This window comes from Dasypus novemcinctus, chromosome 23 (genome assembly GCF_030445035.2).
Source record: "Dasypus novemcinctus isolate mDasNov1 chromosome 23, mDasNov1.1.hap2, whole genome shotgun sequence".
NCBI classification, from domain to species: Eukaryota; Metazoa; Chordata; class Mammalia; order Cingulata; family Dasypodidae; genus Dasypus; species Dasypus novemcinctus.
Window position 1 is genome coordinate 37,199,728 of NC_080695.1, and position 18,988 is coordinate 37,218,715.

The following is an 18,988-nucleotide window of genomic DNA, read 5'->3' on the forward strand; positions in this document are numbered from 1 at the left end:
GCCTGAAGCAATATGGATAACAGGATATAAGCACCATTCCAATCTCTGCTCACCTCCCAGATGCATCTCCCGGGCCCGTTGTTTAGGAGAATGGGTTCGGCTGTTTGCTTAAGCATCACCCCTTCTTTTGAGCATCACCCTTGAAGAAGGAGTCTATATTGGACTCAGCTCATTCGACTCAGATAGGTCCCCAAACCCAATGGCAAGAAAGTCATACCAGTTAATCCCAAAGGTTATGGGTCTTAAATTAATAGAAATCTGCTCTACCAGAGAAACTGCTAATTGGAGCTGAAACTGAATGCAGTTGACCTGGAAAATCATCTCTCCTCCATGACCCACTTAGAAACCCCAGCTGTCCAGGCAGGGCAGAGTTGCGAAGAAGAAAATGAGTATACACTGTATGGAGCACCTACTGTGCACCAGAACCATGCAAGGCGCTTTCACTTACATCACCTCATTTAAAGTTCTCAAAACCTCTGCTAAATGAGGAGCATTATTCCATTTTTATACATGAAGAAACAGAAGCTCAGAGATGCAAAGGAGCTTGTAGCCAGGAAGACCGTGCACCCAGGAAATGAAAGGGTTGAGATTTGCACAGGGTCCCTCAGTCTCCAAAGTCCCCCACTTTAAAAATTCCTATCCCAGGAGATGCAAACTCAAATGCCAAGAGGGGCCTGACATGTACTATAATAGTGCCAGCATTAGTAATAATAGTACTAATAACCCAAGGGTTCTGAGCAGAGTGCCAGGCCCTCAACTAAGTGCTTTGCATGCATTAACTCTTTTAATCATAAAAGAACTCTATGAGGTAGTGCTGTTATTATCCCCAGTCCACAAATGAGGTTGAACAACTTCCCCATGGTCATACAGCTAATAATGCCAGGACCAGGATTTGAACCCAGAGGGATGTAGGCCAGATGAGGATTTTCACAAATTCAGGAAGGCATGCCCCTTCTAAAAGAAGCAATGGCTTCCAGTCCAGCTGACTGTAGCTTTGTAGGAATGAAAGACTGGCATGGCAAGATTTTATTTTTCAAGAGAAGAGGGAAAGCGGAATATTTATAGGAGAGCTCCTGATCTTTAAAAATTGGCAATTATTAAGCAAATAAAAAGCTCAGTGTATGACCTCTCCCCTCCCCCAACCCCGATAAAATGTCTGCAGAGGTCTGTACTGGCCTTAGTTTCTCCCCAATTTCTTCCCTGGGCATTGTTCAAGCTCTTAATGAAACTTGGGGTCTCCAATCCCTGCTCCTCGTTTTCCCTCTCCCTGCCTCACATCATCAAAGAAAATACATTCAGCCAATTCAGTCTAGGATGTTAGGGGATGGAGGCTAACTTTGCATGGGGTTTCCCCAGGGATATTTGCATCTTATCCTATCTAGCTAAAACACAAAGCTCCAGGGATTCATTACGAGTAGAAATTTGGGAGGGTGGCCTAGCTTGAGTTTTCCAGCTTTCCATTGCCAGAACCAGTTTAGATGTTGGCTGACTGGGGTCTGGAAAAGCTGGCTGGGTTGTTGCTATGATGGGAAATCTGCAAATAGCCCAAGGATCTAGGACAGCAATGTTGGTTAAATCAGACACACAGGTGAGAACTCACCTGCACCACTGAGTGGTAGGCAAGCTAATACTTTAGAAAGGCATCTCCCTGGACCAAATTCTCAGGGGTCTCATAGTGTGGTTTTAACACTTTTATAGAATCCTAAGAATCTTCATGTCACTATATAACCTTTAAGAATTGTTGAAGAGTTATCACATTCAGAGAATGTCTTTAAAGGCAGTGGTTTTCAAGCCACATGGAGAACTTCTTCAAAATACAGATGCCTAGACTTAACCTGTGGGGTACATTCCAATAAAACACTGCAGGCCATCTTGAAGGTTCTACAGGTGAGGGCACTGAAGTCCATGGTCTCACACAGGTCACCGTAAACATGTTCTCACCTAACATAAGATGCATAACCAGCCGTTCTTAAACATGTCTTGCTTTCTTCACGGTGCAATCTACATCACCTTCACACATATAAATGTGCACACACTTTCAGCCATTTGTATGTGGAGGCAGATGGGGGCTTGGGGCACTGGATTTTGGGCAGCTTATCTAGAGAATCTGGATATTTTCTCAGAAAACAGGTTACATGCTTTGGCGTTAGCTAAACACATAAGCAGAAGTGCAGCCCGAGTTGTGCCGTGGACCTTTCAAGCCCCTTCCCATAGGTTCCAGCTTTTAGCTAAGCCCCTGTGCTTCCCACCTCCCTCACTCAATAAGCACTGCCCTGGGCTGTGCTTGAGGCTGGAACACAGCCAACAGGCTCTTTGGTGCTTTTGTACAAATTAGTAAAAAGCTGCCACGTCTTCGGGGCAGTAGCAGCTCAGTGCCAGGGCTTGCAGTTTGGTAAGTGGAATGAGGGGTGGAATTCAGTCTCCACTCACCCATCACTAGGTACCCTTGGGCACTGTATGTGGTGGGCTTGGCCACGAGCTTTAGGGGGTTTGCTTACTCACCCCTTTGCAGATGGCCACAGCTTCCTTGGACATGGACTTTGGATAAGCCACGTTGTGTTCCATGATGGACTGGAAGAGTTCATCCTCATCCTCCCCTTCAAAGGGTGCCTGTGGGACCGAGGAGAGGGTGGGATAAGAAGGCTCTCTGCCTGAATTCCCTTAACTGCCCCAAACCAGCAGGCCCTCTGCTCCAGGAACCACAAGTCAGGCAGCATTCTGGGGCTTTCAGGGAGAGGACAAGGAAAAATGGTCAACAGGCTAGTGAAACCCTCAGGCAATGGAAGTCATTGGGGTTCAGCTTGTTAGATTATGAAGCCTACACGTGTGTAGAGGTTTGATATAGTTAAGAATTCCAAAAATAGATACTGGATTAAGCTTATAATCTGGTCTATTACTGGCATGATTGAGTTATGATTAGGGCTTTGATTGCGCCACGTCATTAGGACCCCTTGGTGGGTGGGGACTCACAGGTAAAAGGCATGGCCAAGGACAGATTTGGAACTTTTAATGTGAGGGTTTCTGATGTTGGAGTGTTGATGCTGGAGTTTGATCCTGAAGACTTAAGCTGGAGCCCCAGAAAGTCAGTATGCAGAGGAAAGAGAAGCCAGCCCCAGGAAGAAAGGAACTTTGAACCCAGAGAAAAGCAAGCCCCAGGAACGTAGGAACCCAGGAAGCCTGAACCCTCGCAGACGTTGGCAGCCATCTTGCTCCAAATAGACTTTGGTGAGGGAAGTAACTTATGCTTTATGGTCTGGTATCTGTAAACTCCTACCCCAAATAAATACCCTTTATAAAAACCAATCAATTTCTGGTATTTTGCTTCAGCACCCCTTTGGCTGACTAATACAACGTGTTTCTAAAGAAACCATGTGAATGGTTGGGGGAGGGGGAGTTTTCTTACAAATCACTTAAAATTCAATTACCTGCCCAGCCAACATTTCATACAGCAGGACTCCGAATGCCCACCAATCCACGGACTTCCCATAGGGCTGGTAAGCAATTATCTGGAAAAACAGATGGGATTCCATCAGGGAGGTATGTAAGTTCACATAAGTTCACCTCGTCTCTAGAAACGGAAAACACACTTCTACAGTGCGAATGGAGCTGCGCTGAGAGTGGTGGGGTGGGGCGTGCTGGTTGAGGGAGAGATCTTTCTTACCAACTGTCTTTTGCGAGTGATTATAGGGGCTGTCATGGTCCGAGATGAGGGCGGGGACGGAGAAGAGCGAACAGGGAGCCCACTACACACCTGAACTCTTTCTTTACCTTAGCTAGCCAGGGAATGACAGATGTCCTTTAGAGAGGCATCTGTAGCAGGGGTAACATCTGTGGAAGTCACATTGCCTTTTCAAGCACATGATGTTTCTTTATTTCGACATGGTGGGCATGGTATTTTTAAGAAGAGAAACTGTCTTTTTTTTTTCATTATGAAAGTTAAAACATTCATTACTATTTATTTTTTAAACTATAGATAATATATGACAATAAAATGAAAATCACCCCAAATCCTTCATCAAAAGAAAACATTATAATTACTTTTTTGGTCTATTTCCTTCCAGACTCTTTACTACGATGACATATTAAACTGTGTGTGTTTTACATAGACATAAACATTTTGTTAATATGAACCTTTTGTAAAGTGTTTTCTTCACTTAAACTTTCTATACTGTTATTTGTACATAATCAGTTTTACCTCTGCATTGCATTGTATTGATAGACCAATATCTATTTTGTTAATTCCCAATTGACTAGGTTTCTTTTGACAACGCAATGGATATTCTTATAATTTGATATTTGGACTTCTCTCCAATTATTTCCTTAAGATAAATTCTTCAAAGTAGGATTGGTGGATCAAATGGGTTTTAAGATTTTTAACAGAGATTGCCAAATTGCCAGAGCATGGTGGTATCTAGAATGGTTGTGTGACCATCCATCTTTCAGTATGTAGGAGTATAAAACTAAGTGCATCAAAGGGGTTAAAAGTGGATATAGTAAAGGTCAAGGACTGAGGTTTGAGGGTCAGTCAGCCTAGACTTTGAATCCTGACTCTGCTATTTACCAACTGTGATGGTTAATTTCATGTGTCAACTTGGCTAGGTTATGGTATCCAATTGTGTGGTCAAGCAAGCACAGGCCTAATTGTTACTGTGAGGGTATTTCATACATGAATTAGCATCTATAGTCAGTTGATTGCATCTACGGCGGATTGCATCTATAATCAACAAAGGTGATTGTCCTCATCAATAAGGAGAATCTCCTCATCTAATCAGTTAGAGGTTTTAAAAGTAGAACTGAGGATTTCAGCAGTCAAAAAAAAGAATTTCTGCCTCTTCTTCAGTCAGCCAACTTCTCCTCGGGAATACAACTTCGCCTTCATCAGAGTGTCCAGCTTGCAGCCTGCCCTGCAGGCTTCTGGCATGCCAATCCCCACAGTCATGTGAACCAATTTCTATAATAAATCTCTTTAATACAGATAAATATATAATTATAACTATATATATATTTGATTCCAAATCAAATGTTTCCCTGAAGAAACCCTGACTTACAACCTTTGGGAAGTTATTTAAGTTTTTAAGCTTCAGTTCCCTCCTCTACAAAATGAAGGTAACAATAATATCTACTTTATGGGGATTTGTGTGGTTGTATGAGATGCTATGTGTTTCTCACATTTTATGTCCTCAAAATGTTAGCTATTACTAGAATGTTCTCTAATTCAGTTATTGCTTGCTTTACACAAAAAAAAGTTGTCTCAGCAAACGTGGTTGTTTATTGAGCTCCATCTCCCCCCCTCAGCTTCCACTCTAAAATCAGAAACATGCTCTGAGGAGAATTAACTGAACGAAATTGAAGGGAAAGCTTTCTGTGAGAACACTTCTCATTGAAAGTGTTTTCACACTTTTAAAGTACTTCATGTTTTATTTGATCCTCATGACAACCCAACAAGTTAATCCTTTTACAAAGAAAAATAGAACCCAAAGAGGCGAAAAAAGTTGCCAGAGGTGACATGGCTATTAAGGGCAAAGTTAGGATGAACACCAACCTGCAGTTCATCCCTCCGCTCAGTGGGTCCAGGAAGATGCAATTTCATCAATGACATACTCGATACTTACCCACATCACAATCACCTGGCAACTTTTTTTGTGTGTGGTAAAATATACATAACCAAAAGTTGCCTGTCATTTTTAAGCATACAATTCAGTGGCATTGATGACATTCACGAAGTTGTGCAACCATCACTGCGACCTATTTCCAAAATTTTTCATCACCCCAAACAGAAACTCTGTACCCATTAAGAATAACCCACCATTCGTCCCTCCCTCCTGCACCTAGTAACTGCCAATCTACTTTTCATCCCTATGAATGTTCCTATTCTATATATTTCATAAAATTACATAAAATATTTGCCCTTTTGTTTCTGACTTATTTCACATGGCATAATATTTTCAGGGTTCATCCATGTTGTAGCATGCATCAATACTTCATTCCTTTTTTTTTGTCTTTATTTTTTTAATGTTACATTCAAAAAACATGAGGTCCCCATATACCCCCCACCCCTCTCAGCCCACTCCTCCCCCCATAGCAACAACCTCCTCCGTCATCATGAGACATTCATTGCATTTGGTGAATACATCTCTGAGCACCGCTGCACCTCATGGTCAATGGTCCGCACCATAGCCCACACTCTCCCACAGTCCTTCATTCTTTTTATGGGCAAATAATTTTCCATGGTATGGGTATACCACATTTTGACTATCTATTCATCCAATAAAGGACACTCCAGTGGTTTCTGTCCTTTAGTTATTGTGTATAATGCTGTTACGGACATTGATATACAAGCATCTGAGTTCCCACTTTCAGTTCTCTCGGATATACACCTAGCAGTGGAGTTGATGGATCATGTAGTAGTTCTATGTTTAACTTTTTGAGAAACCACCAAACTATTTTCCACAGCAGCTGCACCATTTTACAACTGGGAACTTTTGAAAACCACAGATAATGGACCCTACCATGCAAAGATTGTGACTCAAATGATCTGAGGTGGGGCCTGGGCATCCTATATTTTAAAGACTCCTCGTGTGATTCTAAAGTTCAACTAGAGTTGAGAACCAGAGATTATTGAACTCATGGCATGTCAAAGAACCGTGTTATAGATTGTGTCTGATAAACTAATTAATTAACAAAATATTAATAGACCAAAGTATGACACATGGGAAAAATTCTACCGGGCCCTAATAAAAGAGTAATTTTCAAAGGATTACTTTTTAATTACTCAAGTAATATACAAATACATTTACCTTGTAAAAATTTAATTAGTTTAAATTGAGCTAAATTTCCCTTTATCATGCCCTTATCCTCAGAGGTAACCAATGTTATAAAGTCAGTCAGGAATCTTTCAGATTTTCTGTGCTTTTATTTCCTATATGCATACTCATGGAAAACATACAGCAGTATTATATATATTATGGTTGTTTTCCATAAGTGGTAGCATATTGTATACTAAAACTAAATCTTATCCTATTTCCCATTCCCCATTGATGGCAATTTTTACCAAGTGTGTTCATAGAAATTTAACCTGATATTTGTAAGGGCTGCATAATATTTTCTAATATGGATGTAGCTTGTTTTAGCTAATCATTCCTTTATTGACAGCCATTGGGTTTGCCTGCTATTGTTCATTATTATAAAATAGTACTGCAATTTAAGGACTCTTCTACCTGTGTGTGTGTTAATAACTTAGGATCCAAAAAGAAGAACTGCTTTGGTAAAAGATTGTGCAGTTTTAAAATTTTGTGAATTATTTAATTACATGGATACTCCCATCACCATTGTTACAAATAAAGTGACAGTCAAGAAAAGAGGAGTTCTAAAATGTCCGTTTTTAAGACTGTACCACACCTTCAATTCCTTCACTAAAAAAAAATCCAGTAACAGATTGCAGAATGTCACCTTTCCAAGTACCAATTCAGAGAAAAAAGAAAACTATCATCTGGCACAAATTATTGAGCTGTGACATGTTGGGAAAATTCTGCACCTGACCACTTCCTTTGGGAAGAGAGGGGAACACTATAATTAAACATTTACCCTTGTGTTTATATCTTAATCACTGGAAAAGAAAAACTCTGAGTCTTCCAGAATTTATCTCAACTTCCACATGCCTGTCCGTTCACAGGCCCTGTGCCAGCCCAGGGAATTTCTCCCTTCTTTGCTCCCTTCTCCCCTCATCCCTCCCTCTGCCTCCATCCTCTCTCAACAAACATTTCAATGTCTTAATAAGGAGCTATCATATGGCCATGAGCCATAGCAGCTTGACAAAGAATATTACTGATGTGTGGTGGATGGTTCTTTTGAGTTTTATTTAAATTTTCTCCCAAACCTTGATGTATTTTGGGCTTGAGCTTCTGGATGTGTGCTAAGTTAATTTGCATGTGTGATCTCAAAGGAATGATTTTATAGTACAGGATAAGGACCAGCCCAAGATTTGTTTGCCAGGTACCACCCTTTACCATTCCCAGCCACCTAGGGAGCAGGGAAGACACTGACACAACACAGATGTATCTCGGGGGTGCCATCCGTTCTCACCTCAGGGGCGATGTAGTCTGGAGTGCCACAGAATGTCTTGGTTGTCACCCCATCCCAGATGTTTTCCTTACACATGCCAAAATCAGCAATCTTGATGTGCCCCTCAGAATCCAGCATCACATTGTCAAGTTTTAGGTCACTGTGGCAGACATAAGAATTAGGGGTTTAATTAAATCCTATTTATTTTAAGCCAAACATCAGACACTCAACGTGTGCCAAATTCTGTGCTAGGTGCTGTGGGCACACAAAAGTGAGCATAAACTAGCCCTTACCCTCCAATAGTTTACAACCTGGCAGGGAGATAAAAGAGAGCCCATAAGCCTGTCTTTCTTTTTACCAATAGAGACAACTATGCAGTGTCTCAAGAGGACACAATGAGGTAGCAGTTCTGAGATGAGAGAGAGCACAGAAAGTTAAACAAAGGGTAGTGTGTCCATAGAGGCTTCTGGTATCCAGAGAACTCCAAGAGTTTACCTTTGTAAATTAAGGACCCGATATTTGACAGGAATATATATTTTATACAAAAATTATTTTTTTCTAAAAATCTCTGATGATCATGGAGAAAAAAGTGATTGAGAGAATATTATTTAACTCCAAGTATACCAAGTCCTTGGAGGCCAGTACCTCAGGACATGACCAGGAGTTCCCCCCCTCCCTTTTTTTTTCAATCAAAAAGTATCATTTCAGGCGGCGGACTTGGCCTAGTTGTTAGGGTGTCCGTGTACCACATGGGAGGTCCGCGGTTCAAACCCCGGGCCTCCTTGACCTGTGTGGAGCTGGCCCATGCGCAGTGCTGATGTGCGCAAGTAGTGCCGTGCCATGCGCGTAGGGGAGCCCCACGCGCAAGGAGTGCGCCCCATAAAGGAGAGCCGTCCAGCGCGAAAGAAAGTACAGCCTGCCCAGGAATGGTGTCGCACACACAGAGAACTGACACAACAAGATGACGCAACAAAAAGAAACAGATTCCCGTGCCACTGACAACAACAGAAGTGGACAAAGAAGACGCAGCAAATAGACACAGAGAACAGACAACCAGGGTTGGGGGGGGGGGGAAGGGGAGAGAAATAAATATATAAATAAATCTTTAAAAAATATATATATATATCATTTCATACCTACTATGTGATATGCCTGGAGCTGGGTAGATAGTTGAGAACATGATAAATAAGCATCATGCTCTTACTAAGATTAAAATCTAGTGTAAGGAAAGAGATAGTTAGCAAATATTCAAACCTCCAAGCAAGATTGTAGGTGTGAACCCATTGTAACTAGGACCTTTTGAAAATGCTATTTTTCAGCTAAAGTATGGCCAACTGAATTAGGATGGGCCTTAATCTCGATTACTGTAAGACTTTAAGGTCAGAAGAACTTCAGACACAGAGAAAGCCACATGGAGGAGAGGAAGCAGGAAGTCAGCAAGAACTGAGAAGAGAAAGGAGAGGATATCGCCACATGACAGGAAAGCCAAGGAACCCAAGGATTGGTAGCAGCCATAAGGCTACTGACCCAGGGGGAGCAAGCCTTCTAGTCTCTGAAAACATAAGCCAATAAATTCATGTTGTTAATCAATCCACTGTATGATATTTGTCATAGCCACTGAGAAATCAAGACAATGATTATTATAGATTCTGATAAGGGGCATGGAGAGAATAAAGAGGATGATTGGATCACCAGTAACTGGGAGAGGTCACTTTAAAGAAGGTGTCAGGAAAGACCCCTCTAAGGAGGGGCCTTTAATTTAAATTAAATTAAATTTAATTTAAATTAAAGGGTATGTGCTACATTCTCCTTCTTTTATTTCCATCTGTGTTGGTTAGGAGAGCTTGATATTTTGGGGAATGTTTACAGTCCCAGATCAGACAATATAATATACTTGGGAAACGGACATGGCTCAACTGATAGCACGTACGTCTACCATATGGAGGGTCCAGGGTTCGATCCCCAGGGCCTTCTGACCCATGTGGTGAGCTGGCCCATGCACAGTGCTGCTGTGTGCAAGGAGTGCTGCATCATGCAGGGGGGTCCCCGTGTAGGGGTGCTCCATGTGCAAGGTGTGTGCCCTGCAAGGAGAGCCACCCCACATGAAAAAATCACAGCCTGCCCAGGAGTGGTACTGTGCACACAGAGAGCTGATGCAGCAAGATGACGCAACAAAAAAGAGATGCAGATTCCCAGTGCTGCCTGATAATACAAGAAGAACACACAGCAAATGGACACAGAGCAGACAATTGGGGCTGGGGGGGAGGGAGGGAAGGGGAGAGAAAAAAAAAATACAATATACTTCCTTCTCCCTAAACACCTACTCTAATGTCAACATTTGGTGTTTCAAGACAAGTGGGGCGTGAGGTGGGGATGATCCATGGGTCAGACTTCCCAGTCTCAACAGATGGAGGAGCTCAGCTTCCTGAGATGTAAGGTGATCTTCTATTCAATTTAGATCTCTCTCTTAAATCATCTTCATTGCGTATGAACATCTATGGTTTGTGTCTATTATAGCAACTTCTGATAAGAGCATCCTAATATTCCTTTGAAGAACAACCGTTCCTCCACTCTTAAGCTATGTAATGTGGGTGGTATTGGATCCCAACTCCTGGTTCCATAAATGGTCAAGTGGACAAGTCTGTCCAGTAGAAAGACCCCATCCTGCTGGTCACAATGACTGGTTCAGATGTGGGCATGTGACCCAATCTGTGCCAATCAAAGCCATTTAGCATCAGCCCTGGCACTTTTGCTGGTACCATCAGGAAAGAAATTAGTTCTTTTTACATTTGAGACTTCTCAGGTAGAATGTAGGTCTAGAACTGCCAGGGGTCATCAGATAGAAGAAAGCTAGTACAGAGAAAGCAGAGCCTAAAGGAAGGGTGAAGAAGTGAACCCACATAACATCATTTGAGCCCTTGGATCCATTCAGGCCTAAAGTCAGGTCTAACTATGGACTTTCCAGTTTTCAGCCAATAAATGCCTCTTTTACCTGAAGTTAGTTTGAGTTGAGTTGCTGTCATCACTTCCAACTAAAAGAAAATACAACCTGAAAATATATTCCTGGCATTGCCCATCTGTGCCTGCCAGGTCTCTTTATACTGCATAGGCCCACTTGTGCCCACTGTTTGCAGACAGCAACATGCCTCTATCTTTGGGGCTATTCATGGTGCTGCCAGTATCAAGCCTTTTTGTTTATCTACAGCCACAGTGGTTTCTGAATCCCAGCTTGGAACTCAGAAAAACTGCCCTTTGCAGCAACTTGCTTCAGAGTATCTCCCCTAAATATAACAGGTCTCTATGTGATTTGATTAACAGAAACCCATTACATCACCTCAGTTTGATCAAAACTCCAGAACAGGTAGTTGGGGCAATTAGAGAATGCTCAAATTTTCATTGGTTATAGATAAGAAGCTTCAGGTGCCAGGAGCCAGCAGGTCTTGGGGCTGTAAAACACACCTCCTGCATTCACTGTCACATAGTAGTGTTTTGCTCTTCCATTGCATTCTTTTATTCAATGTATTAATCATAAGCCCTCATTTCTGCTTCCAAAGGAGGCTAAGACTATTGATTTCATTTTCAGAAATCGAGAGCAAAATCAGCACACATTTCAGAGTCAGCAATTGATCCATCAGACATCAAGTTTGGCAGGAAGAATATTTATTCTTCTCCCCAACCAACATCTCCAGCCATGGAACTCAGAGAGGCCATCTAACATAATTCCTCATCCTCTCCTGGAACTGTCCAATCAACTAGAGATTGAAATGAAGGAGTGAGGTATGTGTTAACATTTTAAAAGACTTTACCACCATGAAGGCGATCTCTATGAAATTATAAAGTCATTCATCTTTTGTCATGTAATTTTTTTAAACAATTTTTACTTTACTATCAATTTCAAGAACTCTGTCAATTGGAGTACTTGATGACAAGCAACAAAACCAGCTCTGGTTATTTTAACTTAAATAAGAATTTATGAAAGGACATCAGGGAGCTCACAGATTATCTATGGAGACTACACAACCAGAAACAATGGCTAATTGCAACAAAGAGCTGGTCCAGTGAAGATGCTACCAATGTCACAACTGTACATGTACATTGCCCCTAATTCCATGAAACCCAAATGCCAGACAGAGTTTTGTTGTGAAGAACTGCTTCCCCTCCTGCCTCTGGAAACTAGACATAGCTGCTTCCTGTGGCTGCTCTCAATTCTACAGTCCCCTGCCTCCTTGGCTTCTGAGTCAAGCTCTTGGGTGAGCCTGGGCTATGTGCCTGCCCTTGCTTCAGGGAGGCTGTGAAAGTGATTATCTGGCATTTTCAATCTTTATAGTAGGATATGGACCCTGTTCCTGCACAGAAAGAAAAGGGGTTCAGATGCTGAGTGGCTTAAAATAGTGGTAAATGTCTCCTAAGTAACCACATTAATAGTGGGGAAAGAATGAGAGAACGTATAGAATGGTTAAGAGAAAGATTTTTGGTTGGGTGTGGTCTTAGAACAGGAAATACAAAGTTGTAGCCCACTATTTTTGGGTCCAGTAATCTGGCTGGCCAATGGCGTAGATCTACGGATCCCAGATCCCCAACAAATGGAACGCTAGCCCTGAATCCCAAACTAGTAGTCTAGAACCCTAATTATTTCTTCTCCTAATTCTTCCTCTGGAACTGGATTTTCTTCAAACAGACTTTCAGTCCCTTATTTAATCTTCTCAACAACCCTAAGGGGTTGGTTCTACTCTGATGCAGGAACATCCTACACAGGAATTAGGTTCTAATATCAGCACATGAGGTGAAACTCAAATAAGAGTGAAAAACTATCCATGATCTCCATTTCTTCAATAAAGCACCAGATGAAGTCATCGGCTTGAATTTAGATGTCATTTCATATGGATGATAATGTGTACCTTTTAATATCAAAATTATATTCAGTCCATTAAGATGCTCTCACTGTGAGAATCCTTGGGGAACTTAAGGGATTAGAGGATTCACATATCCCATCTCATGCTCACATGGTGACATACCTTCCTTGAGGGCAAGCATGGGGAATGACTGCAGCATTTAAATTTTTAATTATTATTCTCTCTGTCTCTCTACCTGCACTAGGATCCTCCCCATGTGCCAGGTAAAATCACCCCTCTTTCCATCATCAGTAGTAAATAGGAAATCTATATGCTCAGGATAAGACTGCCCTTCTTCCATTAGATTTCAATCACTCTTCAAGGAGTGACCAAAAAAAAAAAAAAGCCCAAGGACTCTGCAGACTTTTGGCATGACCTCCACCTTCCATCCCTCTCCACCTCCACCCCACCACCACTTCTAGCTTTACCTTCACCATACACCTGGAGGTCACCAGGGTTAATCTTTTTATACTTTCTGGTCCTTGAACTGGGTTGAGTGGTGTCCTCCCAAAAATCATGTCAACCTGGAACTTGACAATGTGACTTTATTTGAGAATAGGGTCTTTGTAGATGTAATTAGTTAAATTAAGATAACATCATACTGGACTAGGGGTGGATCCTGTATTAGTTTCCTGGCTGCTAAAACAAATATCATACAATGGGTTGTCTTAACAATGGTAAGGCTGGAGGGCTTGCTTTCTTCCGGGTTTGGTATCTTTTGGCTGGCAATCCAATCTTTGGAGTTCCTTGGCTTTTCTATCACACAGCCATGCACCTGGCAGCACCTTCTCTCTTCAAGGTACTGTTGACTTCCAACTTCTGGCTGTTCCCCATGGCTTCTCTCTGTGTCCAATGTCCTTTGCTTATAAGGACTTCAGTCATATTGGTTCAAGGCCCACCCTCATTCAGTTTGGGCACACCTTAACTAAGAACATCTTGGAAGGTCCTATTTAAAAATGGGTTCACACCATAGGACCTGAGCATGCCTTTTGTGGGATGCATGATGCAATCCCCAACAAGTCCCAAATCCAGTATGACTGGTGTCCTAACAGGAAAAGGAGAGGACATAAAAGACACAGATACACAAGGAGGAAGGCCATGTGAAGCTCGAGAAAGAGACTGGAGTGATTGCAAGTCAAGGAGCATCAAGAGTGCTGAGAGCCACCAGAAGCTAGGAAGAGGCAGGTAAGGATTCTTCCTCAGAGCCTTCAGAGGGAGCATGGCCCTACTGACACTTTTCGATTTCTAGCCTCCAGAACTATGAGAGAATATGTTTCTGTTGTTTTCAGCCATTAGTTTGGGGTCACTTGTCCCAGCAGCCCTTAGAAAACTATGACTGGTGCAACAAGAAGCCCAGGACTCACAGGTCATCTCTAATCTCCCAGCCTTTAATCAACATGCATCTACAGAATGAGCTGCAGCCCTCCCTCACCCAACACACACCAGCCCCCTCCCATCTTGATGTGTCTCCATAGTGCTTATCACTATTTGGAAGACTCTTAGAACATAGGCTCCATGAGGGCAGTGGATTTTGTCCATTTCCTTCACTGCTGTATCCCTACCACCTAGAATAGTGCCTACAGAGTAGGTCCTTGATACATATTTGTCAAATGAATGAATGAAATAGATTTTTATGGCTCTCCATGATCTTTGAAAAGAGCCCCTTGCCCACAGCAAGGGTTTTCTGGAAGCCCCATGCACCGGCCAGCCTCTCTGGATAATAAACTTGTCCAATCCGGCACTGACTATGCCATTCACATCTATGAAGCATAAGGAGGACTGGACACCCCGGCCTCACTGACGAATAGCAGCCCCAGGCTCAAGAGTATGCCTTGCATGAAATATAAAATGGTATGATTCATACAGCTATGATCATACACTTGCTCCTCCAAAAATGAGCAAATGCCAAATCCTGAATTTAATCCTCTGTTTCAGGGCAAGTTCCTCAAAGATCCATTTCAACTTATAGTTATGTAGCAAATTGTCAGCCAAGTTACTCTGCCTGCTCCCCAAATATGGGGTCCATAGGCAAGAGAAAGAACTGGGGCCCCATGGGTGAGTCTCCTTCCCTTAGAGAAAATGGTCTCATGTTTGAGGGCTCTGAACTATCACTGATGGCAGAGTCCATCAAGAATTTCTATCGCCACATAGAGCGCCCAAACTTTGCCAGTGTAGTGGGCGATGCTGCCTGGCAGAACACATGCCCAAGTTAGTCCGGGAGGATCCACCCCCTCCACGGATGCTAATTTTAAAAGCAGTTAAAGAGAGAGGCAGGGAAGGGAGGAGATGAGGGAAACTAGGAGATAGAAAGTACAGCCGTGTTCACGTACCGGTAAATGATGCCCTTGCTCTGTAAGAAGAACAGACCGATGGCAATTTCTGCAGCGTAGAATCTGAAAATGTAAAAAAAGAAAAAAAAAGGCAACAGAGAAAATTCAAGGACACCATATGCTTGGAAAATCTCAGAATTCAATACAATAAGGAACTAGGCAAAGGGCATTAAAGTACCACCCTGGATGGCCAGCCACAGATCTCATAAAAAGCTAAGAGTACAGATGGATTAGCAGGGTGGTTCAGAGAGCTGTAAGACTGCCCTAAGAACAAACTGAGGGTGGACAGAGATTTATCAATTGTGTAGGGGAAAGGGGACCATGGGATATGATGGGCTGAGTAGAAAATGATAGTTTTGGACTATAGCAAATAAAAAATCTTAATAATAACAGTTAACATCCTCTCCAGGGCTAGCTACCCCACCTAGCATCATTTTAGGCATTATCTGATTTAATTCTCATAATAAGCAAATGAGGAAACTGAGGCTTCAAGAGATGAAATAACTTGGCTAAGTCGCAAAGCTAAAGAATGGTACAGCCAGGGCTGGAAACAGCATCTGTCTAAAGTATGAGCTCCTAATGAAGGCCCAAAAGGAAAGGGGTTTTGAAAGAAACAAAAAGCCCAGTTATGTTGTAAAGGTTGGGCAGGGCTTTGGGGAACTGTGCTAAGTGTCCTGAAAATATGGTTTGTCTAGGAGGGCAACTAATGCTAATTCCTATGACTTGCTATTTTCCTATGTGCCCACAGGATCCTAAGCAGGGAAGTAACATGATGAGACTTGTGTTCTAAAGGGACTCCAGCTGCCCAGTGGACAGAAGTGGGGAGAATGGACTCAATAGGGGAAGCACACTTCGAAAAACCTGGGATCAGAGGCTCCCCATCCCAGGAAGTACAGATAACAGCCATCATGCAACTGGATTCTTCTCCCTGGAGTCCAGGCATCAGAGGGGAAGAGTGATTAAGGGGGGGAGAATATGAGCAAAAAAGCCTGAGGCCAGAATTTTGGAGCTTCCTCACACTAGCTCTGTGATCTTGAGCAAGTTTTCAAAATTCTGAGTCTCAGCTTCCTCCTTGGTAAAGTGGAGATGAGAACATCTACCTCCCAGGGTTCTTCTCAGAACTGAATGGACAATGTTTGTTAAGCACTTAGGGCTTGGCACATAGTACACTCTCAGCTAAGTACTGACAAACGAATAAACAAAATCTTCAAAGACACTCCCTATGGTAGCTAAAGGGGCTTCCTTAGGTATCCAGAAGGGGACAACAACTGGAGATATTGATATAGCTGTGTTTTTAAGAGTTTCACGTTCTTAGTGGGTGGCAGGAAAGGAAAAATCATCCTATATCAAGCAGAATAACCTTGTTCCCTGGCAGTACCTTTCTAATGAAGAAGTCCCAGATGCTTCAAATCCCTCTTTGGATAAAAGCTCAAAGGCACACCCATTTTCCCCAAGGAAACTGCACAGCCATGGTTCTCACTTACACAGCATGAGGCTCCTTAAACCGGCCAACTTGCTGTATGTGGTACATGAGGTCACCCCCGTTTACATACTCCATCACAAAATACAAGCGGTCCTGGAAGAAGAAAGCAACAACAAAATCAGCATCCTGTATTTCCTCAGGTTCCAAATGGGAAGAAAGGAATAGCTGGGATTTATAATACAAAAAACCCAGGACTTCACATAGGATCCTATTTGCCAGGCTCAGTGTTATGCCACATAGAATATTTATGCGACTTAGGTGATATGCAAATAATGTTTAAAAAATCAATAGCCATTTATGTTAGTTTGCACTGGAAAATATGAGTACATTAATCTTGTAATTTAATGGATATTTATTACTTAGGATAAGGCTAATTTGAATAAGGCCTCCAATGATTTTCACTCCCAGTATTCATGCTCTTGTATAGAGACTTCACACATTTAATAAGACTAACTTGTGTAACCAATAGGCCACTGTGAAAATGAGTGTGGGGACATAAAATGACTTTGGGGACATAAAAGGCATTGTGGCTTCCATCTTGCTCTCTCTTGCATCACTTGCTCTGGGGGAAGCCAGTTGCCATGTCATGAGGAGACTCGAGAAGCTCTATGGATAGGTCTATATAGAAAGGATCTGAAGCCTCCTGCCAAGAGGCAGCACCAACTCCCCAAGCCATGAGATTAAACCACCCTGGAAACAGGTCCTTCAGCCCCCAGGCAATCAGATGACTGCAATCTTGCTGGGCATCTTTTTTTAAAATAATAATTTATGTATATTTTATTAGAAAAGTTGTGAGCTTACGAAACAATCATGGGAAGCAGTTGTGACTCAACTGATAGTGTCCATCTACCATATGGAGGGTCCAGGGTTCTATACCCAGGGCCTCCTGACCTGTGTGATGAGCTGGCTCACGTGCAGTGCTGCCATGCACAAGGAGTGCTGTGCTATGCAGGGATGTTCCCCGCATAGAGGAGCCCCATGTGAAAAAGGCAAAGATGCAGCCTACCCAAGAGTGGCACCACACACATGGAGAGCTGACACAGCAAGATGCAACAACAACAACAAAAAGCAACAGAGTTTCCTGGTCCTGCATGACAAGAAAGCAAGCAGACACAGAAGAACACACAACAAATGGACACATAGACCAGACAACGGGGCGGGGGAGAGAAATAAATAAAATAAATCTTAAAAAAAACCAAACATGCATAATGTGCAGAATTTCCATACATCATCCTTTCACCAACACCTTGCATTATTGTGGAAATTTGTTATAGATCATCAAAATATTACTACTAACTTTGGTCCATAGTTTACATTTGGTATATTTTTCCACACACCCCCTGATATTAATACCATTAGTATTGTACATTTGTTATAGTTCATGAGAGAATCCTTTCATATTTGTCCTATTAACCACAATCCATCATCCACCATGGTTCACTGTGTTATACAATCCCACGCCTTGTACAATCCATCCAAAGTGTATACTCAGTGGCTCTCACTTTCATCACAGAGTAGTGCTATCACTACCTTAGCAAACCTTTGAATGTTTTCCTTAGTCCAAAAGCAAAAATCCCATACCCCACTATTACTGACCTTTAGTTTGGCTATAGTACTGTCTTTGACATAGATGCGAGAGTATTACAGTATTGCTATTAACTACAGTCCATAAGTTACATAAATTGTATTTTCCCATGCATCACCATATTCTTACCACCATGTTATAGTGACATACATTTGCTCTAGTTCATAGAGGAACATTCTTTTATTTGCAATACTACAATCCTCATCCACCCCTGGGTTCACTATGTTATTAAGTTCCAGTGGGCAACTTAACTGCAACTTCATCTGAGACCTTGAGCCAGATCACCCAGGCAAGCCACTCCTGAATTCCTGACCCACAGAAACTGTGTGATGATAAATGCTTATTATTGTTTTAAGTCACTGGGTTTTGAGGTAATTTGTTACTCAGCAATAGATAACTAACACTGTGGCTATGGCGGGCGGTGGGGGGGGGGGGGGGGGGATCATATCCAGGAGGGAAGATCCAGAAGTGAAAGAACTGAAGGCAGAAAAAAAAATTTCTATCCCATTCAGGGAATTTTTACAACATGTCTTTCAAGGTAGACTGTGAACTCCTTCAAGTCAGGGGCTACGTCCTCTTCATCTGGATAAATCTCATTTGTGGTGCCATGAAAGCATACAGTAGGTGCCCAGAGAGT

General features: G+C 42.3%; 1 protein-coding gene across 4 annotated transcripts in view; it reads right to left on the minus strand.

Moving 5' to 3' along the window:
- PRKCB (protein kinase C beta) overlaps positions 1-18,988 on the minus strand; it is a 362,468-nt gene that overhangs the window by 30,074 nt on the left and 313,406 nt on the right. For all 4 annotated transcript variants that reach the window (XM_012519041.3, XM_012519039.3, XM_071211243.1 and 1 more), the window contains 5 exons: positions 16,768-16,859; positions 15,284-15,346; positions 8,083-8,221; positions 3,426-3,506; positions 2,503-2,610 (listed from right to left, as the gene is read on the minus strand). In XM_012519041.3, coding sequence (XP_012374495.2) covers positions 2,503-2,610; positions 3,426-3,506; positions 8,083-8,221; positions 15,284-15,346; positions 16,768-16,859 — 483 coding nt within the window. The remainder of the gene's footprint in view (positions 1-2,502; positions 2,611-3,425; positions 3,507-8,082; positions 8,222-15,283; positions 15,347-16,767; positions 16,860-18,988) is intronic.